At 39.7% G+C, this 26,150-nt stretch overlaps 1 protein-coding gene across 1 annotated transcript in view; it reads left to right on the top strand.

Moving 5' to 3' along the window:
* Positions 1-5,379, top strand: part of NAF1 (nuclear assembly factor 1 ribonucleoprotein) — a 38,552-nt gene extending 33,173 nt beyond the window's left edge. Inside the window, exon 8 of the mRNA XM_029234538.1 lies at positions 4,504-5,379. Within this exon, the coding sequence (XP_029090371.1) occupies positions 4,504-4,961 (458 nt within the window). The 3' untranslated portion in view covers positions 4,962-5,379. The remainder of the gene's footprint in view (positions 1-4,503) is intronic.
* Positions 5,380-26,150: the final 20,771 nt, after the last annotated feature.

The raw sequence follows: 26,150 nt of genomic DNA, 5'->3' as shown, positions 1-26,150 counted from the left end.
TTTCTCCCTTGAGATTTTCAATGTAGACAATTATGTCAATGGCAGTTAAGAACAATGCCCCCCCCCCCCCAGTCTGTATGCATATTTAGCTCTCTTTCTCACCATTACTAGCTGTAACTTCTGGCACTATATTGAGTAAATACGTTTTGTTCCTGGTCATAGAAGAAAACATTCAGTCTTCCACCATTAAGTAAAATGTTAGGTGTAGGGGTACTGTAGATGTCCTTTATCAAGTTGAGGAAGTTTCTGTGTAGTTCTGTTTTCCCTGAGCTTTTTTTCAGGAATCATGAATCTTGTCAGAATTTTAAATTCTGACAATTGTTTTTCTGCATTGATTGATAAGATCACATGACTTTTTCATTACCTTGTTAGTAAAGTAGATTACATTGGTTTTAGAATATTGAATGAGCATCATGGGAATAAACCGTGGTATATAATTCTTTGTATATGTTGTTGAATTTTGCTCATATTTTGATAAGGATTTTTATGTTTATATTCATGAGGAATATTGGTCTTTCTCCTTCTTTCTTCCTTCCTTCCTTCCTTCCTTCCTTCCTTCCTTCCTTCCTTCCTTTCTTTTCTTTTTCTCTTTCTTTCTCTCTCTCTCCCTCTCTCTCTCTTTCTTTCTCTCTTTCTCTCTCTCTCTCTCTCTCTGTCCCTCTCATTTTTTTTTACATGGTTTTGATGTCAGCAGAAGCTTCCTACTAGCTTCATAAAATGACTTGGGAATTTTTTTTTTTTTTTCTTGAAAACATTTTGTAGATTTGGTGTTAATTGTTTAAATGTTTGGTAAAAAGTCTCCAGTGAATCACCTCAGCCTGGAGTTATCTTTTTTTGGGAGACTTTTAATTACAAGTTCAATTTCCTTAATAGTGATATCTTTTTCACATTCGATAGATTATAGTAGGTTGTGTTTTTCAAGGAATTGGTCCATTTCATCTAATTTGTCAAGTAATGTGTGTAGAGTTGTTTACAATATTGCCTTAACATCCTTTTGATGTCTTTCCTGATATTGATCATTTGTGTCTTCAATTTCTTTGTCAGTTTTGCTTAGAGGATTGCCAATTATGTTGCTTTTTCACAGAGCCAGTTCTTTATGTCATTTAATTTTCTTTATTGTTTTTCTGTTTGCAGTTTCATTCTTTCAGCTCTTTATCGTTAACTTTCTGCTGCTTGCTTTGGGTTTATTTTGTTCTGGTTTTTCTAGGTTCTTGAGGTGGGAGCTTATATTATTTATTTAAGACTTTACTGCTTAAACTTGTTCCACAGATATTGGTGTGTTTTATTTATTGTGATTTAGCTTAATGTTCCTTTGTTTGTTTTTATTTACCTTGAGACATCCTCTTTGACCAATGGATTATTTAGAAGAGTATTATTTAGTTTCCAAGTGTTTGGAGATTTTTCTGTAATCTTTTTGTTATTGATTTCTATTTTTGATTCCACTGTGGGTTGAGAACGCAATCTGTATGATTTCAATTCTACATTTTTAAAAAAGTTTTATGGAATATGGTCTATCTAGGAATATGATTTGGGGCAGTTGAAAGTAATGTGTATTTTGCTGTTGTGTGGTGGAGTGTTCTATAAATGTCAATTAGATCTTGTTAGTTGATGGTGGTATTGAAATTTTCTCTAGCCTTAGTGATTTTCTGTATAACTGTTTTGTCAGTTGTTGAGAGAGAGCATGTGGTTGGGGCATGCACATTTAGGATTACTATATTTTCTTGGTAGATAACCCCTTTATCATTATAAAATGTCCCAGTCTTTGCTCTGAAGCCTGTTTTATCTGATATTAATGTAGCTAATCCTTCTTTCTTTTGATTAATGTTTGCATATTGTAGCTTGTTCCATCCTTTTACTTTCAACATGACTGGATCATCTGAAATGTTTCTTGTAGATTGTAGTTATGTTTTTTAATCCACTCTGCCAACTTCTGTGTTTTAATTGGTATATTTAGACCATTTATATTTAATGTAATTATTGATATGTTTGGGCTTTAAATCTGTGTTTTTCTGTATTCTCTCTAGTTTTTATTTCTCTGTTGTCTTTTTTCTGCCTGCTTGTGGTTACTGTAACATTTTTTAGAATTCCATTTGCATTTATCTGCGGTGTGGGTTGTATCAGTTAGTGTGGTTTTCTTTCAATGGTTGCTTTAGGTCTTAAATTTTATATACATAAGTTATCACAATCTGCTGTTGTCGTTTTACCAGTTTGAGTGCAGTGTAGAAACCTTGCCTCTCTATACGTCCCTTTATTTTCCCTTGTTAATAATATAAATTGCTGTAACGTTTCCTATGTATACAATAAGAATCACATTAGCGGTTATAATTTTTGTTCCAGCCATCAGACATAATTTAGAAGACTCAGTCACAGAAGGAAATTCTACTGTATTTACTCCTGTTTTTGCTTACTGTGTTCTTGTTTCCTTCCGGATGTCTTAACAGTCTTTTCTTTTATTGTTTCAGTTTAGAGAACTTGCTTTAGTCATTCTATTAGGGTAGGTCTGCTGGAGATAAATTCGTAGCTTTTCTTCGTCTGAGAAAGTCTTTGATTTCCCTTTTTCCTTAGGATATTTTCACTGAATATAGAATTCTAGATTGCCAGTTTTCTTTCAGCACTTGAAAAATGTTGTGCCACTTCTTTCTGGCCTCCATGGTTTCTGATGAGACATCTACTGTCATTCAAATTGTTTTTTTCATGTGGGTAAGGTATCATTTCTCTCTTCCTCTGCTTTCATGTTTTTTCTTTGTTTTTAGTTTTTAAAAGTTTGTGATGTTTCTTGGTGTAGACTTCTTTGGGTTTATCCTGACTGAAATCTATTTCGCTTTTTGAATCTGTGGGTTTATGTCTTATGCCATATTTGAGAAGTGTTCAGTCATTGTTTCTTGAAGTATATCTTCTCCCTCATTTTTCTTCTCCTTTCCTTTTAGGATTCTGAAGATGTAAATATTAGTTATTTTGTTACAGTCCCACAGATCCCTGAAGCTCTCTGTTCATTGTTTCCCCAGTTTATTTCCTTTCTTCTTTTCAGACTAGATACTTTTCGTTGTTCTGTCTTCTTTCTTCTGTCCCTTCGTTCTACTGTTGAGCCCTCCCTTCAGTTTTTAATTTTGATTATTAAATTTTCAGTTCTGAAATTTATTTTTCTTCTGGTTTTTTTTTTTTTTTTGCTGAGGCTTTCTATTTTTTACTTGTTTCAGTGTGTTCCTAATTTTTTATTGAAGTGTTTTTATGATGACTACTTAAAAACATTTCTCTGATAATTCTAACATCTTTGTCTTCTTGATGTTGGCCTCAATTCGTTTTCCTTTTTCATTGAGTTTCAAATCTTTGCGGTTCTAGGTATGACGAGTGGTTTTTAATTGAAATGTGGACATATTAGTTATTATGCTGTTTTTGTTTTTAAAACTGTTCTGGCGGGGAAAGGAGGGAGGTTGCGTTATTACTATTACTACCAGGTGGGGATAGGAGTTAAGCTTTTCTTTATAACTTCTGTTGACATCTGAAGCCGGGGGTGAATCATTACTGCTGCACACGGGCATGCCTCCTCTTGTGTCTGGTGGGGGTAAGAGTGCTTCTGGGCAGGCCTCCTTTTGTGTCTGGTGGGGGTAAGAGTGCCTCGTTACTGCTCCTGACACCATGGGGGATGGCCTTGTTATGCTGGGCACTGATGAAAGTCCTGACTCTCCTAGGTTTTGTCTGACTCCACCCCAAGTACAGGAAGTGGAGGAACACTGTGTTACTGCTGGTGGAGATGCAAGTCCAGGTTCCCCATGAGGTCTCCACTGTCTTTGAGGGGAGGCTGGAAACTGGCTCCCTGCTTAGCCTCTTCTGACCACCCTGGTTGGGAGAGCTAGCCAGGCCCCGTACTCAGCCTTTGAGAATGTGAGTGAGGTTCCTGTCCAGTTTTCTCTGTGGTGTTTGACTGAAATCAACTGGTTATTGTCTCAAAGTTTTGTCTTGCTTTCCCTTACCTGATCTCTGGCCTTTTGGATTCATTTAAAATTGATAATTTTAAGCCTTATAAAATTGTAGTTACTGGAAGTTATACTGGAAGTTAAAGAAGACATTATTGAAATTTTAAGCAGTGTTTTTTTTTTTTACTAGGAGCATAGAAGCCTCTAGCGTTATTCTTTTATTTATTTATCTAATTTATTTATTTTTATATTTTATTTTTGGCTGTGTTGGGTCTTTGTTTCTGTGCGAGGGCTTTCTCTAGTTGCAGCAAGCGGGGGTCACTCTTCATCGCGGTGCGCAGGCCTCTTCACTATCGCGGCCTCTCTTGTTGCGGAGCACAGGCTCCAGACGCACAGGCTCAGTAGTTGTGGCTCACGGGCCCAGTTGTTCGGCGGCATGTGGGATCTTCCCAGACCAGGGCTTGAACCCATGTCCCCTGCATTAGCAGGCAGATTCTCAACCACTGCGCCACCAGGGAAGCCCCTAAACAGTGTTTTTTGATGTATTAAAGTTAATTTTAATTTTGTTTTTATGCTTTTTTCCCCAAAGGTGAAGATTTTGCAGAAGTACATCAGAATTGGAATGTTCATAGCTCTGCTTCAGAGCCTTCAAAAGGATATCACAGCAGAGAATTTACACGAGGGTTTTCCCGGGGCAGATATCCTCGGTCTTGTCCTGGCAGGCCCCCACCTCCGCAGTTTTATAACTCAGAGCACATGGTACCTCAGGAGACTTCAGGATTTCCACCCCAGAGACAGGATGGCCCTATGATGCCACAGTATCCCTTCCCTCCTCCCGGGTTTGACATGCATAACTTCTCACTCCCTCCCCCTCCACCACCCCCACCACCTGCATCTGCAAACATGGGCTGGGCTGCCCCTGCTGTGGCGCCTCACCCGTTAATTCCCCTACCGTACTCCCTCCCCCCACCTCCGCCCCCCCCACCTCTGCCTCCCCCCTCCTCTTCTGGAGATAGTAATGCTTCTCATTTTGGTCCTTACTATTAGGTGGATGTATGCATTTCCTGAGAAATGTGGACTTTATATATATATATATATATATATATATACACACATGCGTGCACATGCACACACACACACACACACATATATATATATAGGAAGGATTTTTTTTAAAGAGATTATGTAGCTAGATTTTTAAAACATTGTAAATTACTAAATGGTTCCTTCAGTTGTAAGTTGATATATATTGTAATCTTTGTGAAATTGTATTCATGAAAATTTAACATTAAACTTGGTGGGGAGATCCAATTATGTGGTATTAAAACTTTGAACACCACCCAGTTAAATAGTATGTGTAGATCTAATAATAATAGATCTGGAGCAACTTTCATCATGAATTAAAACGTACTGAGCATATTGATTATGTTTTTGGTATATCTGAAAATAAGATGTTAAGTCCTATTGAGAGTCTTTAAAATAAACTATTTTTATAAACTTATACTTTGAAAATTGATTTTCATTGTAAATGCTGTTTACTAATAAACATAAATGTCCTAACTTTTTTTTTTTTTTTTTAAAGCAAGTGAAGGGTACAAAGAAGAAAAGCCTTAGGTCTTGGCAGAAGTCATGTCTATAATTAAAGTTAATATTTATTTATTTTGCACAGGCAGGCTTTCCATTATCTATGCAAATTTCCATTATTTGGGCATGATCCAGTAGGCTTTACTGTTTAACCACGTAAAGAGACACAAGGATTATTCACAGTAGCATGTATTTACCGCCACACTAGGAGACTGTCTGCATATCTGTTTCCCAGATGCTTGGATGCCTGGCACAGAATAAGTACTTAATAAATATCTATTGAACGACAGACTGAACTTAGAGTTTTTAATTAAATGACCAGTGAGTATTATTTTACATGATTCACGTACTCATGAAACATAAACGTAAGGAAGTTAGAGAATTTGAGAGATAGAAGAGGCCTTGGGAATAGCCGGAACTAGTCCTAATTTAATAAGTATGGAGCAGCCTGAGTAGGGGCTCCAGGGAAGTTAAGTCACCAGGGTCACCAGTGAGGTGGCAAGGAGTTAAACCTAGTTCTGATTCTCAGACCAGCACTTTCTACTAAATTGGTGTTTTTCAATCTTTCGTTCCTTGACACGCTTACAAAATAGTACTTGTATGCACATTGGGGTAATCTGCTAATTTATCACAAGCCCCTGGACTCTGGTTGCACCGAGACCCCACTTCGCCTCCCTACGGGCTGAGGAGACTCTTTTCAGGGTTACTGGGTAATAAGATGAGAGGTTCTTGCTCTGGTAATACCTTGGCTTTATCATGTTGTGCTTTATGATTCTTTCTTGAAACATTACTGCAGCTTCTCTTTAGGAGTTGTCTTCATAGATTATGGCGCTGTCTTCTGGTTGATGGAATATTGTAAGAGTTAAGTGAGATTATATCTAAGAACACTAAGAAAACCCCAAAACTTTTTTATAAAAATGGGGAGAGTGAGATGTTGCCATCCAGTTACAGCAAATCAGTAAGCTGTTATAATCACCATGGCATTTAGAAAATCCTTAGACCTCTGTCCAAAAGTAGTCGGTAGATATTTGACAGTAGTTATTTAATATCTGAAGAAACTTAGAGCTGAACCATACCATTTGATTTCTGGTTTCAATTAAGCTGCTACCTTAAACACTTAGATCCAACTTGCCTTCCTCTCTATACTTAATTCAAGGCTTTTGAAACTTCAAAAATCGCTTGAGTTTTGGATGGTTTGTTAAAAGTGCACATTCTTGGACTTTATCCCCAGATTCAAATTCAGTATACCTGAGATGAGACCTAGGAAAACCCCTTTTAACAGGTACCTGCAGGTGATGAATCTCAGGATTCACTCTGTGTAGATTTCAGGGTAGATGTATCTACTCCAGCCTCTCGGCCCTTCACTCAGGGACTGAAGGGAGTTCTGTTTGGGGTAGTGGTAAGGGTGTGGGGAGTTGATAGGGAAGAAGAGAGAAAGAAAACTGGCTACTTAAATTGTATCCTTGGCATCTCACTTGGTTCTCAGAGTTGTATTTTTTCAGCTCTATGCATCTTTGGAGTTTAAGAGGAGGAACCAAGTTGTCTCTTTCATTTGGAAGAGAGAAATGTCACAGTCTTCATCATCCCAAGGTTAATATTGCAGTGCTGCTTTTAAAACCATGTGGCCCCAGATCAACTGCTAGCTGATCTAAAGGTAAAACTTAATGTTCTTCTCACGCCGTTTCTCACCTCAAATAGAGAATTCTTTATGTAAGTCTTCTCCTATAATAAAGTAGATTGACATTCACATGATTGACTATAGATAATGTTTTTGCATGTCTACAGTTGTAAATATGGCAAAATGAAATTAAAATTATGGCCTAGGCTAGTATATTTGTTTTATTAAGGTGAGTAACTCTTCTCTTTTTTTTCTTTAATGGAAAAGATAGGTCCATGGTCATTGGATGACTTGTCCAATATTAGAAATAAATATTGAAAGAACTGGGTTGAGGTTGCCTAGACCTAGAAGAGGAGGTACAGTTTCAAAACTTAGCAAAACACATTTCTCGAAAGCCTTGTGGTCACGTCATAAAGTTAAATCCTGAAATGAACCCGTCTCTGCCGCGTAGCTGATTAGCAGGCCCTGTTATCAGTACTAGTTGGATGCACTGGCAGGGGCCCGTGTGCCGGGGTCTCCACTCGTGTGGGCGTTGAGGACTGCAGGGTGCTGCCTTTTCCCTCTTTCTCTTCACCCCCCATTCTGATTTGTTCCTGCCTGCCCTCCACCTCACTCCCTTTGTGCTATCTTTCCTTGCTTGGAGTTGGTGAAACTAAGTGCATTAAAATTTCAAGACGTGATGAATAAGAAATGAGTAGAATCTGAGTTCCAATCTACTATAATTTTAAACTATTTGATAAAAAAAGAAGGGGTATTTAAAATCCCCAGGTGTGAAAAATCTTAGTGTATTTTTTACGGACAAGTTTTCTTAATGATTTGGGGAGAAAATCTCAGACATACTGTGTCATTCATATATATTCTATTTCAACAGTAATTGGCATTTGCGTTCAGTGTTATGAATTTAAACATTTTAAGGCAATATGATTAACTGGCTTAATGCTTTCTACCAGTTACTTTGCACAACGTCCGTTGTTGATTTCTTTTCTATTGTGGAAAAAGGCAATCCTTCCCCACTCCAGATGATGACCCAGGTCAGGGAACATAGCAGAGGAAGAGAAAGAATTTGTTACATGTTTACCTCTTGCCCTTCCCCACTGCTTGGCTGGGGTACCTGAGAAAACACTTAGCACACTATCTTCACAGGCTCATCAGAATAAATAGTCTTGTACTTACGTATTTGTGTGCTAGGGAAAATAAGTATGCTAAATACTAGGTCTTTTTAAGAAAAGAATTAAAAACTAGATTAACGTTTCGTAGAGTGAATTACTTTGTATGTTCCCACAAGTTGCGTTCATAAAATCTTCGTTCTGACATTGCATATTTGACTCCAGTAATAATAAGCTCTCAGGTGTAACTATTTAAAACGAGATACTTTTAATAGAATGCAAGCTGGAAAATAAAAAAAATAATTATGAGAAGTCATTGTCAGGTTATGTTGCAGATACACTATGATTTAATACAGTCTGCACTATATTTATGATTTAATACATTCAGGGTAAAACAACAGCACACATTTGTGACCTTCACTGCAGATAAATTGCCGGTATTCCAAAAGCCGTTCTCTCCTTGACATTCTGACCTAGTCAGTTCCTACATTTATGTAGCAATTATGTTCCATCCCCCAAACTCCCACGGAAACAATTACTGTACTGTACCTGAAATTAAAGTTGGGAAATATCTTCTTAGCACCACCTGTCAGGCCAAAGCACTTGTTTTGAGCTACTGGCAGCAATGAGATTACATCTCATCTTTGACTGGGTACTCTGTACCTAACTTGTTATCATTGGTGGATTAGACTCGATCAATTACTGAGTGTCCTGGAAATGAGGTACACAGTTGTGTATCAAATGGTAAAATAATGAAAATAGCCAATGAGGAAAAATTTTCTTCCACATATTCAATAAAAAAATATGAATAATTATATATATATAATATGTATACTTTCATATATATATTTGAAGGCTAGTACAAAAAGCCTGATTGATACGCATAGTTTAGTTGTTCAGTACCTTTTATTTCTATTCATAAGGTTGATGAAATGGGAATAAATATTACATTGGCTTATTTCGTAGCTACTGCATTACACCAGCCCCCAAAGAGAACAAACTGACCTTACGTGGTAAAAGCTTTTTATTTAAATTGAGCATAAACATTATCTCTAACAAGAGATATGACCCAAACAGTAATAAATACAAAGGAATAAAATCTATTAGCATAGAACCCTTATTAAAATGTGATATATAGATGGTGGTGGTCTGTAATGTTTGGATGGTAGAGATGAACTTCTAATATGCTCTCAGTATCCATAGCCACTGTGATGTGCAAAACCATTGCGGCAGCTCTTGAAAACTTTCACGTGTTGTCCCGTGACACACAGGAGGGATGCTCTCCAAATGCCTGCCTGACCTTGCGTCACACGCAGTACTCCATCTCAGCACGTGGCACTGTCAGCCCCAGGTATGCCAGCTGTCTTAGTGGCCAATTCATTCAAAGCAAATGATTAATTTTCTTTAACGCCAGCTTGCTTTTTGACCAACTGTAATTCCTGGTATATTTATTGGCAGCACCGTGAGTTTTCTGTTTAGCAAAATTATGGGTGGAAAAATATTTAAGGGCAGAAAAAAATTACTGTAGGCATTAACTTTATTAATACGTTCAGATACCGTTTGACCCCTATGAAATTGCCTACAAAATGGCAATGTCATACGGTTCAATCTTAAATATGGACTCCATAATGCATTACTTCCTACACATATTTTTCTTCAGTGAACATCTCCCTGTCCCATTATTCTATAGGTCACATTTTGGAAACAGTGTCATAGATAATAGCTGGAAGAAATTCATGGTGGGGCCTATTTCTCAGAGGTACCTGGTCTTGCTAAGAAGACAATTTATTAGAAGACCCTGGGGCCTGGAAGTAATGTTAAATATGTTGTATTAGGTTAGGAAACCACTGTTCTTTAGTATAGACTCTGTAGTTCTTAACCTGGTTTCCCTCCCTCCCCAAACTGCCCCTGCCCCCTGCAGTGTACTAGCGCCTACTGAAAACCTGTGAGATGTACATTTTTCTAGGAAGGAGGAGAACTGAGGGTCTGTGGCTTTCCTCCTGTTTTTAAAGAGAGAAAAAGAAAGGGGCTGGAAAGAGTCTCTCTCAAGATTTTCCCGTTTTTGGAGCACATATAACACAAATCTTTTTCAAATTTGATAATGCACAAACCGTTAAAAAAAAATAGTTGTGAACCCCCAAGACTGTACTCAGAGACCACGTTGGGAGACACTGAATTATGAAACTAAAATTTCATTCTATAGAAATGCCTCTTTGATGTCTTACAGAATTTTTATACCTGCAAGAATATATCTGTGGATACATTCAATTTTAAAAAATTTGGCCTAAACAATGTTGGATTTCAAATGGCTTTATAGGCAAAACTTCCAAATAATTACAGCCAGGAGGAGAAGAAATATTTAATGGTCTTAGATATTTAGAAAATGTCTTCCAATTGTTTCTGCCCAATAGGGAGTTTATTTATAATTTAGACCATGAACAGGAAATCACTCTTACACTAAAAGAAAGGGGAATTATCTTCACCTTAACAAATTTAGTTGTCAGTCTCCATTTTACAAAGCTCTCTCCAGGCATACTGTGACGAGGAGTGAAATCTGGGTAAGTTTGAAAAGTCTAAAAACATTCTACAAAGACAAAAATGCCCGTACACAAGAGCAACAGACAATAGTCCATGATATGTGGTAACTAAACAGCTGGTGTCTAGGGAAGACAAAGTTTTAACTGATCAAGTAGCTGCTGATAGAAAACATTACTGTGGAAATAAAGAATAAGGACTTTGCATTAGGTGATTCTTCTACGTTGATTGGAGAGATTGGAGAAAAAAAGAGTTGAGCCCAGGGCTTTAAATTCTAATCCTGCAACCTGGGTAAGGACCAAGAAAACGTTTATATTATCCTGAAATAAACAGACAGTGCCAACTCCCTTCACAAAACTATCTCCTGTTAGCTGCAGGGTTGGAATTTCCAAAAACCAAACCTATGTCTGATCCTGTGGTTGCCTGAACACTGAATGACCGTCAGATGAACCCTGTGAATGAACCTCAGAAACAATGTAGAGCAAAACCACCAGACACAAAAAGGGTATGTTGTTTGATTCCATTTATGAAAAGATGAAAAAAGAAATGTAAAAACCGGTTAACCTGACCTTTAGTTTTTAGGGATACATACTTTGATAGCACAAATATTAAAAATGAAAAAAAATAGCAAGAAAGGAATTAACTATAAATGTCAAGAGAGTAAATGCATTAACAGTGAGGAAGAATAATAATTGGGAAAGGGTAAAAGGGGGCCCTTCTACAGTTCTGGCCACACCCCAGATACAGTTATATGGGCGATCGCTTTGTGATAATTTATTAGGCTGTACATTTATGTTCTAAGCAAATCCATATGTGTATATTATTCTTCAGAGTCAAAAGGATTAAGATAAACAACCCTTGTATGGCTTCCCATCCCACTCAGAGAAAAAAGTCAAGGTCCTTAAGTGGCCTGCAAGTCCCTCAGTGATCTGACCCCTATTAACTGATTTCTCAATTCCCCTTCCTTTAAAGACCTAAATAGACATTTCTCCAAAGAAGACATACAGATGGCCAACAAACACATGAAAAGATGCTCAACATCACTAATTATTAGAGAGATGCAAATCAAAACTACAATGAGGTATCACCTCAAACCAGTCAGAATGGGCATCTACAACAATAAACGCTGGAGAGGGTGTGTAGAAAAGGGAACCCTCTTGCACTTTGGTGGGAATGTAAATTCATACAGCCACTTTGGAGAACAGTATGGAGGTTCCTTAAAAAACTAAAAATAGAGCTACCATATGACCCAGCAATCCCATCACTGGGCATGAACTCTGAGAAAACCATAATTCAAAAAGAGTCATGTACCACAGTGTTCATTGCAGCTCTATTTACAATAGCCAGGACATGGAAGCAACGTAAGGGTCCATCGACAGATGAATGGATAAAGAAGATGTGGTACATATATACAATGGAATATTACTCAGCCATAAAAAGGAGTGAAATTGGGTCACTTGTAGTGATGTGGATGAACCTAGAGTCTGTCATACAGTGAAGTAAGTCAGAAAGAGAAAAACAAATATTGTATATTGACACATATATATGGAATCTAGAAAAATGGTACAAATGAACCTACTTCCAGGGCAGGAGTAGAAATGCAGACATAGAGAACAGACATGTGGACGTGGCGGAGGTGGGGTGGGAAGGAGAGGGTGGGACGAACTGAGAGAGTAGCATTGACATATATACACTACCATGTGTAAAATAGGTAGCTAGTGGGAACATGCTGTAAAGCACAGGGAGCTCAGTTTGGTGCTCTGTGATGACCTAGAGGGGTGGGATGGGGGGTGGGAAGGAGACGCAAGAGGGAGGGAATATGGGGATATATGTATACGTATAGCTGATTCATTTTGTTCTACAGCAGAAACTAACACAACATTGTAAAGCAATTATACTCTGATTAAAAAGAAAAATTCTCCTTCCTCTTTCTCATTCTGTTCCTGCAGTTGCACATTTATACTTGAACATGATTGGAGAAAACCAAACCACCATGCTGTCTGGATCACTTGAAATTGCTCAGCACTTCCCCTAAAAATGCACCCTTAGGGCTGCCTGGAAATGCACCATATTTCGCTAGACCGTTCACTAGTCTCCACCTAGGTGACAATTTCATGCCTCTCCTCTATCTCCAAGCCCTCCACTTCCCCCACCTGCTATTTCACTATCCTTCCTCTCCTGGGTATTTTGCCTGCCTCTTTGTTCTGTGAAAGTGGAAAGGATTCTATTTGTTGGACATAGAGGTGTATCACCCCTTCAAGAAAAATGCCATTACCCCAGCTGCTGGGAGAGCTGTCAGATATATGCCTGAAATCAGCTCCTAGCAAGAGCCCAAGCATAGACCCTTCAGAGGAACCCAAATCCAATGTCAGTTTAGAGGGAAGAGGGTGGCAGCAGCATAAAGACACCAGGGACAAATCCACATCTGTCTTTGGAGTTGGTTAAGGCTTTGCCAGGCATGAACTGTACTTTGAAATTTTCTTCCAAACAATCCTGTTTCCTCCCTCTCCCTTCGTAAGTGTTGATCCCTAGTATTCAGCATTCCAAACTCCAGCTTAATTTTGCTTCCAGAACTCATTCTGTGACACCTCATAAAGGATCCAGATTCATATCGCCATGTCCATCTACCAATCTGCTTCTGTTCCAAAGTCCTATGACTGTCTCATCTAGGTAGAGCTCTTATTTAAAGCAATCACTTCATTCGTGTACTGTTTTTGCTTACTCAAAGACATCACTCTAGCAATTCTCTCCTCTCCCCTGACATCGCCAATCTTTCCCTGTTGGAAAAATTTCCATTATTTGTCCCATCCTATAATTAGAGAAAAAAAAATTCTTTTGGCCCATTCACCAGTTACTGCCCTGTTTCTCTGCTCTCTTTTGCAAAAAAATGACTTTAAAAGTGATCTATTATCCCCGTCCCCAATTCCTCTTCTCCCAACTCTCTTTAGTTTATTCTAATCAGGATTTTGCTCCCACTAATGGGTGAGAACCACTCTTGTCACAGTCATTCTGTGCGTCCTACAATGCCAGCTACGATGGTCTGGTCTTAGCTTTCATCATACTTCACTATTTTCATGAAGGCTGATACTTTTCTACTCTTTGAAACTTTTTCCGCTTGGCTTCTAGGATGTCAAGCTCTCTTGTTTTTCTACCTCACTGGTCACACTTTCTCAGACCAGCCACAGGTCTAAGTGGCACTATTAAACAAAAATATGCCCAGGTCCCTGGAGATGTGCCGTGAGGGGCATTGCTGTCAGTCTCCTTTCCTGGTTTGCTCTGCCTCTTAGGGAGCATGGTCACAGGGCTCTGTGCTTGGTGCACTTCTGTTTTCCAATTACACTCATCTCTACCCCAGACTTTGCTCAGAGTTGGAACTCCACAGACCACCTGATGTTTCACTCTGATGACTAATCCACACCTCAACATGTCCACCACTCAGTTCTAAGCTGTCACTCCACAGTTGCTCCACCAGAAGTGTCTGCTCTCTCAGTGGTGGCAACTCCGTCCTTGCAGTTGCTCAAGCCTCAGATACCTGCTTCAAAACAAAGCAAATGGAAAATCAGTAAGGACTGTATATTTTACTTTATGATCAGGGATGGGGATGGGGGGGTGGTGGTTAAAGTGAGAAGTAACCTACTTCCCAGTTTGCTAGGAGTAGTTCTGCTGGATTTAAATACTCCACATGGGTTGATGACTTGACAAGACCAAAGGGATTAACTCTTCTCCCTCCCTTTCCACCAATAATCATTCCTGCCTCCATTGAGTAGGATGTTACCAAACTCAGGTCCAGCTGCTGGCCTCTCGAAAATCAATACGAGAGAGAGAGAAATGTTGGTAGAAAGGAAGGTTGCTTTTAATCAGAATACTGGCCATCTGGGGAGAAGGTGGACTCAGTGTCCGCAGTAACCATCTCTGAAGGTTCTGCTTGGCCATGAAAGCTTTTAAGGGGGAACAGGGAAGTCATTTCAGTTAATCATTGAGATGGGGGTCAGAGTCCTCACCATCCCTCACTGTGTGCAGGCTTGTCAACTCCTTGCGATGTTTCTTTAGATGATCTCTTGTTCACACAGCTTGTTCATGAGATTACTGAAGGGGAAGCTAGGGAAGAGATCTGTTAATTACTTATTCTTCATTTCTACTTCTTTGATCCATGGAAAGAACCAACAGTTTAGGCAAGGTATTGGGTGATCAAAAGATTTGAAAGGTGTGCTAGGGCTGGAATGAGTAGAGCATGGGGTGCCTGGTTTAAGGTTAGTGACAAGACTAAGGGGCCTCCTGCATAGAGCTGCTGACAAGGATACTCATCTATTTGTTTAACATCAGATCAGTCTTTTGGGCTTCCCTGGTGGCGCAGTGGTTGGGAGTCCGCCTGCCGATGCAGGGGACACAGGTTCGTGCCCCGGTCCGGGAAGATCCCACATGCCGCGGAGCGGCTGGGCCCGTGAGCCGTGGCCGCTGAGCCTGTGCGTCCGGAGCCTGTCAGTCTTTCAGCTTTTTATCTAGAAGAATATATCCTACCCCTGTCACTGGGAAAAGCAGCAAAGGGTAGATATGCAATGGCTAGAGTCACATCCAGAAAGGAGAGATTTTTGCCAGATCCACTTAGATAAAGTATTTTCTGAGGAGCCTTTGAAGAGTAATTCCTGGGCTTAATTAGTTATTATAGTTATTGTAAAGGGGAGAAGCAAACTCAGGCAGCTCTATTAGTTTTCATCCAGGCCTTTAATCCATTTTCTAAATACAACTAAATCAGAGATTATGGTTCCTGATCCCTGGGACCACAAATATAAATATCTGTGTTATAAAGTGGTTAGAGCTCATCAGTGGTGGGTTCAAAAATACCCATACTAGAGTTTAACTTGATGGAAACAAAAAGAGAAAAAAACACATATATGTGATATCATATGGTATTTGTCTTTCTGTTTCTGACTTACTTCACTTAGGATGGTCATCTCCAGAATATGACACAAAGGAACTTGTCTATGAAACAGAAACAGACTCACAGCAGAGAGAACAGACTGGCGGTTGCCAAGGCAGAGGTGGGGAGGGTAAGCGAGAGATGAATGAGGAGTTTGGGATTTGCAGGTGCAAACTATTATATATAGAATGGATGAACAACAGGGTCCTACTGTATAGCACAGGGAACTATATATATATAACTGAGTCACTTTGCTGTACAGCAGAAATTAACGCAATGTTGTAAATCAACTATACTTCAATAAAATAAATATTTAAAAAGAAAAAACCAAAAGCAAAACTAAAATTCAGCTTGAAATCTGCAGGAGTGTGTTGAGACACGTCTACACCACTTTTCCTTGACCTTAGGTTTCCAGAGGAGGGAAAGAAGAGTCCAAACTTGCACTCACCGTGCAAGTTCCTGTTACAGTTAAGAGCCTGCCACTCACTCACGGAGGCTGGCAGTGACTTCTAAACAGGTCACGTGTGTGAGCGATCCCGGCCAACAGCTTTCTGTGTCAACTGATGTCAGGTTTCCACTCCCCCATGGAGAAGCTCTCTCCCTCTAACAGTGGATCTCGCTGTTGTCACAGAGCAAGCTGTGGCAGGTTTTTCTCGGCTCTGTGAGGTCGGTCATTATGTCACCGTCCCCTCGTTACACCTGTGTTCTTTCTCTGGGTCCCTAAATGTTACTTCCCTTCTTCACTCACTCATAGGAAAATACTGTAAACAAACATTAGCCTCACAATAAGAGGATTTTTTTCTTCCTAGACAAATTGAAATGTTTTAGACGGCAGAAATAAAGGAATTTTAATGAATACAGAGTGAATACTTTCAACTTCTTTTTCTCCTTTCCCAGAATGAATAAGTAACAATTGTAGGCCAACATTTTAGAATAATCTAGCCAGGGCGTATAAGCTTTTTAAGTATGAAATTATTTTAAGCACTTCATCTATGGCGTAAATTGTGACTTTTATATTGGGATGGGGCATATGAGGGTAGGAGGTAATGGAGGGAGAAGAAGGACATGTTCTTGAATTGTATTTGAAAGAAGTGATTTCCTCTAGCTGTCTTCTCTCAGCCCTTGCAAGGTCAAGTCTCTACTTAGGCAAAAAGAAGATGAAAGGACAACACTGAAACCTTGTCCCGTGGAGCTGTTTTAATGAAGAGCTTGTTTCTGCCCCAAGCAGAAATACCTTGGAATGTGAGAGGTACAGATGGAGAGTTCTAAAGAAGTTATTGTTAACATGTAGTGATGATTTGGGGAGAAAAAGGAGGAAATGGGCAACTATTTCCTCTGCGTGAGCCTAATTTCATTAAGGAGCTACTGGGAAATAAACAATGTGCTATTATCTAAGTATCTTCATCTATTTCTTCCCCTCCTTCAATACCCTTACCCAATCTTCCCCTTCCTGTAAGCAGTTACAGGAAAATGGAGTAGAATGACCTAAGATCTCCAAGGTCAAGGTCTAGTGACTTCAGAAACTGTGACCTCTCAGAAAGCCCAGAGAGGTCATCTCCTCACTAACCTACTGATGAAAGCAAAGAGAATGTACGCAGGAAGAAAGGAATATTTTCCGAATCCTGACACTCAAGTGAGCTATAATCTTTGAAATATACGCACAGCTCACTGCAACATAGAACCTATTTCCGATATTTCAATTCCTGTTTATCAGGCGTTATCAAGGGAGCTATATCATCTCCAAGGAGATAAAACTTAATTCTTAGAAAGTGAAAAATTCTTACTCTTTTTCTGTACACAGCAGATACACATACAGTAATTATGTATTAGATATATATAATTATAATTAGATATACAGTATATCTGAGGTATTAAAATTTCATGCTGGGAAGATTAGTTAAAAATGCCTAAAAAGCAGGAATTCCCTGGTGATCCAGTGCTTAGGACTCGCGCTTTCACTGCTGTGGCCCGGGTTCAGTCCCTGCTTGGGGAACTAAGATCCCACAAGCTGCCGGGTTCATCCAAAAAAAAGCAAAAACCGAAAAACAGTATTGTGCATCGGGCTTTTTGTTTACTAAAGGTTTTTATTCTCTGCCCAGTTCTGGCTAATGGAGCAAATGGTAGAGAAGTATGGAAACCAATTTTTTAAATAGTTGAGCCAATACAGGACTTTCAGGTAAAAGATTGTTTTTAGAGTATACCTAGATCTGAGACTGGACTGAGGTCACCCTTGTCTGAATTGAAGTCATTTCATTCCTGCAAGATGGTCTAAACTTTGTTGTTGTTGTTTTTGCGGTACGCGGGCCTCTCACTGTTGTGGCCTCTCCCGCTGTGGAGCACAGGCTCCGGACGCACAGGCTCAGCGGCCATGGCTCACGGGCCCAGCCGCTCCGCGGCATGTGGGATCTTCCCGGACCGGGGCACGAACCCGTGTCCCCCGCATCGGCAGGCGGACTCTCAGCCACTGTGCCACCAGGGAAGCACTGTTGTTTTGTTTTTAAACTTAAAATGTCCTAATGCCCGAAGAGGCACTGAACAAATCGTTGAGCCGTGGCTATAGTTAAGTTGGATTTATCTTATGCACAAGTAGTAGCTTTCCTGATTGTTTATACTAAATCGCTAGGAATTTCACCAGATGTCACTACTGAGGTTGGAAAAATACTCTACTGGCATTCTCATGGAACCACTGCCCTCATGTTTTTCAGAAAGTGAAGCTTATCATTTCCAATGCATTGTAAGTTGTTTCTCAGTGAGCATTCATTATGACTCTGGTTAATAAATTCATGAGCTTAGAGACTGGGATAGGTGTGTCTCAAATATAAATGTTCATTCTTGCTACTTTAATACAGATGAGTAATTTCAGACATTAAAAAATCAATATCTTTGTATGTCCGTGTTTTGTTATATTCAGTAAAACTAGGAGCAAAAAGAAATCGCATGTATGAAATATAACAGAAAGAGTCCAAAATTAACTATATTTTTATGAACATCTCTATAATAGCATCTGTTTTTTTCACTAAGTAGGTACGTTCAATTTTATTAAAAGCCCATTTTTATAAAATGCTTGGTGCACCAAATATGGCACAAACAGGAACTGCAGTCTTAGCCACATGTTCATTTACACACGTGTCCAAGGAGCTAATGACATCACCGTCAGTGTACTGTTGAAGCAGAGTAGCTGGGCCAAGCAGCTACCTAGAAGATATTTTCCAAATCTGCAACAAGCTGACAATCTGTTTCTAACCAAAAGAAACAAATGTCTAAGAAACGATCAGAAAAATTCCAAGTCAATGTATTAACAACTCAAACTTTGACAATCACAACTTGGGTGGCTCAACTGAAATGCAGCAGTGCTGCAGCCGTTGTTTTAATAATACAACACTCGACCAAGACTCACGTGAACTGAAATATTGAATAAGAGAAAAAAAAACACATGAGCTTCCGGGGAGCCGCAAGTCCCAAACGTAAGGTAGATAGCTAGTGGGAAGCAGCCGCATAGCACAGGGAGATCAGCTTGGTGCTTTGTGACCGCCTGGAGGGGTGGGATAGGGAGGGTGGGAGGGAGGGAGACGCAAGAGGGAAGAGATATGGGAACATATGTATATGTATAACTGATTCACTTTGTTATAAAACAGAAACTAACACACCATTGTAAAGCAATTATACTCCAATAAAGATGTTAAAAAAAAAAAAAGTGGGAGAACAGGCCCGGCAGCTTTGGCCTTTCGTGCCCAAACAGAACCTGAGATGATTCCCTTTCTCTCCCTCCCCTTCTCCCTGCCTCACACTGAAGGGGACACATGGGGAGGGGCAGTCGGGAAGGAGATTTCTCCTCTCTTCTTCGTAGTCTGTCCTCTGCCAGATGAAAGGGGAGGAGCCCGACTTTGAAGTCACAGCCGCAGGAAACAGAGACTGGAGGAGTTTCCTCCAAAAGAAGTTGCAGGGTTCAGTGCTGCTGCAGTCTGGATGTCTCAGAACTGAAACATGCCGATGGACAGTGTCTCTCTGAAGCCAGAAAGAAGTGTTGGATAAATAATGAGAACCACAAAACAAAGCTTCATGAGAATGGCACCAATGTTCACTTAGGTTTTTCGTGAGCTTAGGCTCCTCCTATAAGATGATGCACTTGCCTATTGAATGTTTATGCTGACTTGGTTTAGTAAAGGTTTAGTTTTGAAAACTGGAGAAGGTCTGCTTATCCTTTATGGAGATCAACCATTGCAGCAGCAAGATAGCTGAGGTGCACATCAAAGGAATGATTTCGGTGAGCCCAGACTCTTGCATCTTCCCATACTTAGAAAGGCACTAAATTCCTTAACTTGTGATGTCTGGTTCTCTTTAATTGACAATAATATTTTGACGTTCAGACCACCTGGCCTTTGCTGCAAAGCTCCTATATAACCTGGCTCCCCAGCTCGCCTCCTTGGAGCAGTTTTCTCAGGGTTACTGAAGATGCTGTCTTCTGGGCTTGAAGTCCTAAAAATTCCCACCGCATAAAACATAACTCTCAACTTTTAGGTTGTGAATAATTTTTTAGTTGACAAGCAAAATGTCTTGAAAGCTGGTACTGAATGATTCAGGAAAACTCAACTTCAGCGCATCTGTATGAATCTGCTCAGGCTGCCGTTACCAAATACCACCTGCGCGGCTTAAACAGCAAACATTTATGTTCTCATAGTTCTGGAGGCTGGAAGGTCAAGGCCAGGGTGCTGGCAGATTTGGTGTTTGGTGAGACCTCTCCTCCTGGCTCGTAGCCAGCTGCCACCTTGCTGTGTCTTCACATGGCCTTTCCTCTGTGCACACTGGGGAGAGAGCGGGGTCTCTGCTGTCTCCCCCTCTTCTTAAAGGACACCAGCCCTGCTGGATTAAGGCCCACAGGACCTCATTTAACCTTAATTCCCTCCTTAAACGTCCTATGTCCCCATGCAGCCACACTGGGGGTTAGGGCTTCAACATTTGAATTTTAGGGGAAATAGAAATTTGGGGGGATCAAACTCCTCTATCTAGTTGATGACACTGTGCTGTTGGTAACTAAAAAAAATAAAGCATAACCTAAAAGCTGAGAATTTTGTTTTATTCAGCAGAGTTGCTGAGGACTTCAAGGCTGGGGGGCAGCATCTCAGACAGCTCCAAGGGACTGCTCCAAAGAGATAAGGGAGCATAGGTGTTTTTGCAACAAAGACCAGGTAGTCGGAACATCAAAAGATTACTGTTAAAGAAAACCAGGCATCTCAAATTAAGCGCTTTTCTTTTTATGGGAAGATGCAAGAGTCTAGGCTCACTAAAGTCATTCCTTTGATATACACCTCGGCTCTCTGGCACCAGAACAGGTTCTCTCCCGTCCTGAGTCCCCTCAGGTGCACCACTGGGGACAACTGCAGTGGCTGAGAGATTGGCAGTGGGCAGCCCATTTGTCTCCATCCTGAATCCCCTCAGGGCTCACTGTTAGGGGAGCTGTAGTGGCTTGATGGCTGCAACAATCCTGTGTTTATCAATATGGCAGTTGCATTTTTCATTGACACTGCCAAGTTTATTTTGACATGGCTTTTGCCCAGGTAGATATGGGCAGATGGGCAGCCTGTGGACACAGCTGCTTCCTCCTAGTGCCCTCTCTTTCCTTGGTCTCTCTCTCTCTCTCTCTCCCCAGAGAACCTAAAATTGGACACACATATGAGCACCTCACTATTCTGTCTCTCTGTCCTCCCCACAATCCTGGTTAAAAGATTTTCTTTACAGCATCTCTTCTGATTTTGTCTTCTCCTCCTCTTTCTGACTCTAGCTAAAATTAAATATAGATAGAAGTTCCTTCTCTACACTATAAAAATGTCTGTGCGCTACGTTCTTCAAAATTGTTTCTTGACCTGCTACTGGGAAGAAAAAAAATTAATTTTTAAAATTGTCAGGCTTCCCTGGTGGCACAGTGGTTAACAATCCGCCTGCCAATGCAGGGGACACGGGTTCGAGCCCTGGTCCGGGAAGATCCCACATGCCGCGGAGCAATGAAGCCCGTGCACCACAACTACTGAGCCCACACGCCTAGAGCCCGTGCTCCGCAACAAGAGAAGCCACCGCAATGAGAAGCCCGCGCGTCGCAACAAAGAGTAGCCCCTGCTCGCAGCAACTAGAGAAAGCCCGCGCGCAGCAAGGAAGACGAACGCAGCCAAAAATAAATAAATAAATAAATAAATTAATTTAAAATTGTCTTTCTAGTCTGTCAGTGGAGTTATTATCTTGCTGCGTATTTTGCAATAATAAATTTAAGATTACTTCGGTAATATACATTTATGTGATTCATTTTATATGTGTGACTAGAAAAAAAGCAATCACAAGAAGAAATATAACTTTTTATATGTGTACAAAGTAAAGTAGAACTTGCAATGCAAGTCATTTTATTTACTGTAACAAGAAGAGAAATGATTTTCATTTAGGTTCTTAAGCTCCCTATGTTAGGTAAGTGAGAGCGTTTATCAGTGTGCATTAATCCAGGGAATTGTTAAACCAAAGGAGCAAGTTGAATGAGCTACAGAGAAACTCTTAAGCAGAAGTGCTGAATTTCTTCTTATATAATTATCTTTGATTGCCAGGAAAGCTTAGAGATGATTAAAATAAAAAGGAGGTAGGTATCGTTAGAACGCTTATGTATCTTGTCAGCAAATTGCTGAAACTCACGAAAAAGCACTGGACTTTAGTGCTCAGCTGGATCCAGAAGATGGAAATCATTTCTTTCCTCCTAAGTTCTTAACAGGAGTCCGGAAGCTACTAATATTCCTGAATTTTTTATTCAGGCATCAACTTTCACATTTTGTGAGCTCTATGCTATGGGACCTCTAGTTAATGGAATTCTTTCCCCAGATGACCCTTTAATAGAAAAGATATTCCTTAAGTTTCCTTATCATTTGCAATTAACAAGCCAGAAGCATAATAAGTGGCCATGCATTTTCCTTTATTTATTTTATAAATATTTAATGAGTATCTATGTGCCAGGTAGTGCTTTCAGTACTGGAAACACAATGACTAAATCACAAACTATACTCTTAAGGATCTCACTGTCTAGCAGGGATGGCGGGGAAAGGAAAGAATGGTTTCCATTCAGTGAGATGGGTGCCTTGATAGAAATAATTATAAGCTAGAGTGAGGGAATAAAGGAGAGAACAGGGAAGGCAGCACAGAGGAGGTGACATGTGTGCTGTGTCTTGACGGATGAGTAGGAGATTTCCAGGTTGATAAAGAGAGGGAAGAGCTCTCAAAGTAGCCTACAACATGTGCTAAGACAGAGAATATAGAAAACCATGACTCTGAGATCACATCTTTCTTTTAGTCATGTACTACTTGACTCTAGGCAAAATCAGAATCAGTATATCTTTGATAAGTTATAAAGTAATTTCTTAAAAAATTGGAACCAGTAGCACATTTATATATTTTCATACATTGGTCTTCAGGAGTGAAGTTCATCCTTAAATTCAGGATGAAGTTCAGTTTCATCTAAATATTTTACAACATGTTTTCCTTCTATCTCTGTCAAAAAGATAAAAGCAGTTAAATGACAGCAATGCACCGAGAAGGAGAGGTGTTTATAGAGTTTCCTTTGTCACAGCACTCACTTTGCCCAGAAAGATGCAGTTTTGGGAAGCGTGTCCTGGTGTGATGCAGGACAGATTTTCTTCCAGGTTCCACTTTGACAGCTGGGGGTGGAGCAACTTTCTGCTCTGTTCTTCCCTTCCCCTTCCTGCATCTACCTGAGGAAGAGGAGCTGCTGCTTTCAGATATAAGTAAATCCAAGACATTCCACTTCCTTCACCAGTGGTGAGATGGCTTTAAGTTAAAAATACATGTTAATCCAGAAATACTCTCCTCTGTTTTTTTTTTTATCTTATGGGGCTGGGTTAGGCAATTCACCAACAAACTCAGCGGCTCTATGCCCGTTTTTCTCACCTAATAAAATAGACTTACATGATGGTCGGGTCCTCCCAAGATACAGATTTGGGAGGGGCCAGGGTAGTGTGGGAAAAGGTCATGCTTAGCCAAAGCCACTAAGTCTCTGCCAGAAATTTGCCTTTGTGGTCACTGGGCACTCACTCCATGGTCACTAATTGGTACTTTGTTTTCCATTGGGCTTTGTTTCTTCTTATAGATCTACCTTGGGAAACTTGTGGGGAAAAGGGAGAGGGATGAATGATTGGCAAATTTGGGGCATTTTTATATTTTTGGTTATAATACTACCAAATACTATCGAAAGTATGCTTTCAGTTCCTAACATTCTGGTACAGTGTCAGCAGGCTTGAAAGTGAAATAAGGCAACTAGCTTTTGGGAACCAAATTGCATCTGGAGAGGTCAGGGCAGTACAGGGTCAGCAGGTGGTGGCCATGCTTCAGGCAAACAAGAGAAGAAATTGGGATGAGGGAAAATATATCTGGAATTTGCTGAGGTCTGGGGAAATAAGAACTCCTATACTATTGTATGTTACTCCATGTAACCCTTTAGTGAATAATTAGCTATCATAATTGGATACACAAAGCCATTAACCCAGAAATCCCAGTCTGAGGAATTTGTCCTTCAAATGTACTTGCGTGAGCAGTTAAATATTTGTGTATGAAGATCTTCGTTTAATTCTGTTTGTAAGATTGGAAATAACCCGGATAATCGTAGTAAACTGATTTAAAATGGCACAATAATGCATGATGCGCTGTACTAAAGAATATCAGACACTGAAAAGGATATTTATGTAGTCATATTTACTGTGCAGAAATTCATTATTAAATTAAAAAAGCAAGGTACAAAGCACTTGTAATATGTTCCTATTTATGTAAAAACAAAAATATATGTATGCTTCCATATTCATAAATGTTCAAGAAAAAAATACCCCTCAGGAATACACAGTACCCTTAATAGTAGATACCCTTGAGGGATGTATGGAGTGCATGTGTATGTATTTTTTAAAATTAAGTGCATGCATTGCTTTTGTGATAAAATAGTTTTAAGAGCTCATAAGGTAGGATGCAAATAAAAATAATAGCATAAGATTTAGCATTATATTAAACAAGTTATACAGATTTGGTTAACTCCCTGTCCTTGAGGAGATTTCTTTGCTGTCTTCTATGACATCACTCCTAAGTGATGTATTTTTCCCCTAAGTCCCTGGCCAGTCCTGATTCTTCTGTTACTGTCTTCTCTTCCACTCTCTCCTAAAGATTTGTGTTAGACCTATACTCCCCTCAATGTACAGATTACCCTTGTAATTGTAAGGTACAATGTACCCTTACCCGACCCCCTACCTCTGGCTTCACTTACCATCTCTATGCTGATTACTGGCAGATCTATTTCTCAGCACAAACTCCTTTCCTGAGTCTCAGATCAATACATTTATTTCCCTCCAAAAATAATGAACCTGACATTCAACGTGCACCAAACTATCCTCTTGCCCTCAAACAGTCCTCTGCTTCTCCAGTATTTCTCTTCTCAGTGAATGCCAGCAGTCAAAGATCCCCAGGAGACACGAGACAAATTTAGGTGCTCAAACAGGGCATGTGGCATCTCAGCAGGGGTGGTCTGGGAGGGTAAACAGGGGAGATGGGCTTGGGTGAGATGACTGTGGAGACTGTTCACAAAAGCTGGCGTGGCTCTGGATTGGGTTTATAGGGCTGTGTTTGTGCTGGTGTGTATGTACAGCTGTCACGTGACATCATCCAGCCTCTCCCAGCTAGCTGAATGAATTAATAAATATGTTCATTAATTTATTAATTCCCAAGATATTCTGCAGTGATCTTTGAGAACAGATTTGGGGGAATTTTTGCTTTAAGAGAGCCTTAAAATTTGAGATCTTTAAATGGTCTTAAAAGATTCTCATAACTTAACAAAATTTCAGATTATAGGTAGTTAACCTCTCAATAAAAAGCTGATGGAAGTATTTATTGAATAAAAAAGACAGAACCTCAGGTTTGGTATTTTAAATTTACCGAGTCCTTAAGGATAAAGTGGAAAGATGATTTCTTTGGAGTAGTGAAAATAAAGTAAGAAGTAATTCTGTCCTCTGAGCATAGAAAGTGCTGTTTCACTTTCCTCTTTCATTTTTCTGGAAGAAATGGAGATTGAATCCTGGGGGGGATTCTTCAGCCTTAAACTGTGGAGTTGGGCTGTCAGAGGACTAATACCCTCACCCTCCTCAAACCTTATACATTTTTGTATTTTTTAAAATTTTAAGTTATTAATTTTTATAATTTAGTGGTGGATTCCTTTCAATTTTATGTATATAATAATAAAATTTTCAAATAATGACAAATTAATTTTTTTCTATTCTTATAATTAATTAATTACCTATCAATCTATCTACCTATCATTGTATTATTTAGGATCTTCAATGCCATGTAGGATATATTTGTTGATAAGCGATATATCAGTCTGCTGTGGCTGCCATAACAAAATACCAGACTAGGCAGCTTAAACTACAGAAATGTATTTTCTCACAATTTTGGAGGTT

Source organism: Monodon monoceros, unplaced genomic scaffold, assembly GCF_005190385.1.
Source record: "Monodon monoceros isolate NGI ecotype Baffin Bay Population unplaced genomic scaffold, NGI_Narwhal_1 Super_Scaffold_20, whole genome shotgun sequence".
Lineage (NCBI taxonomy): Eukaryota > Metazoa > Chordata > Mammalia > Artiodactyla > Monodontidae > Monodon > Monodon monoceros.
This window is presented reverse-complemented; position numbering and strand designations above follow the sequence as displayed.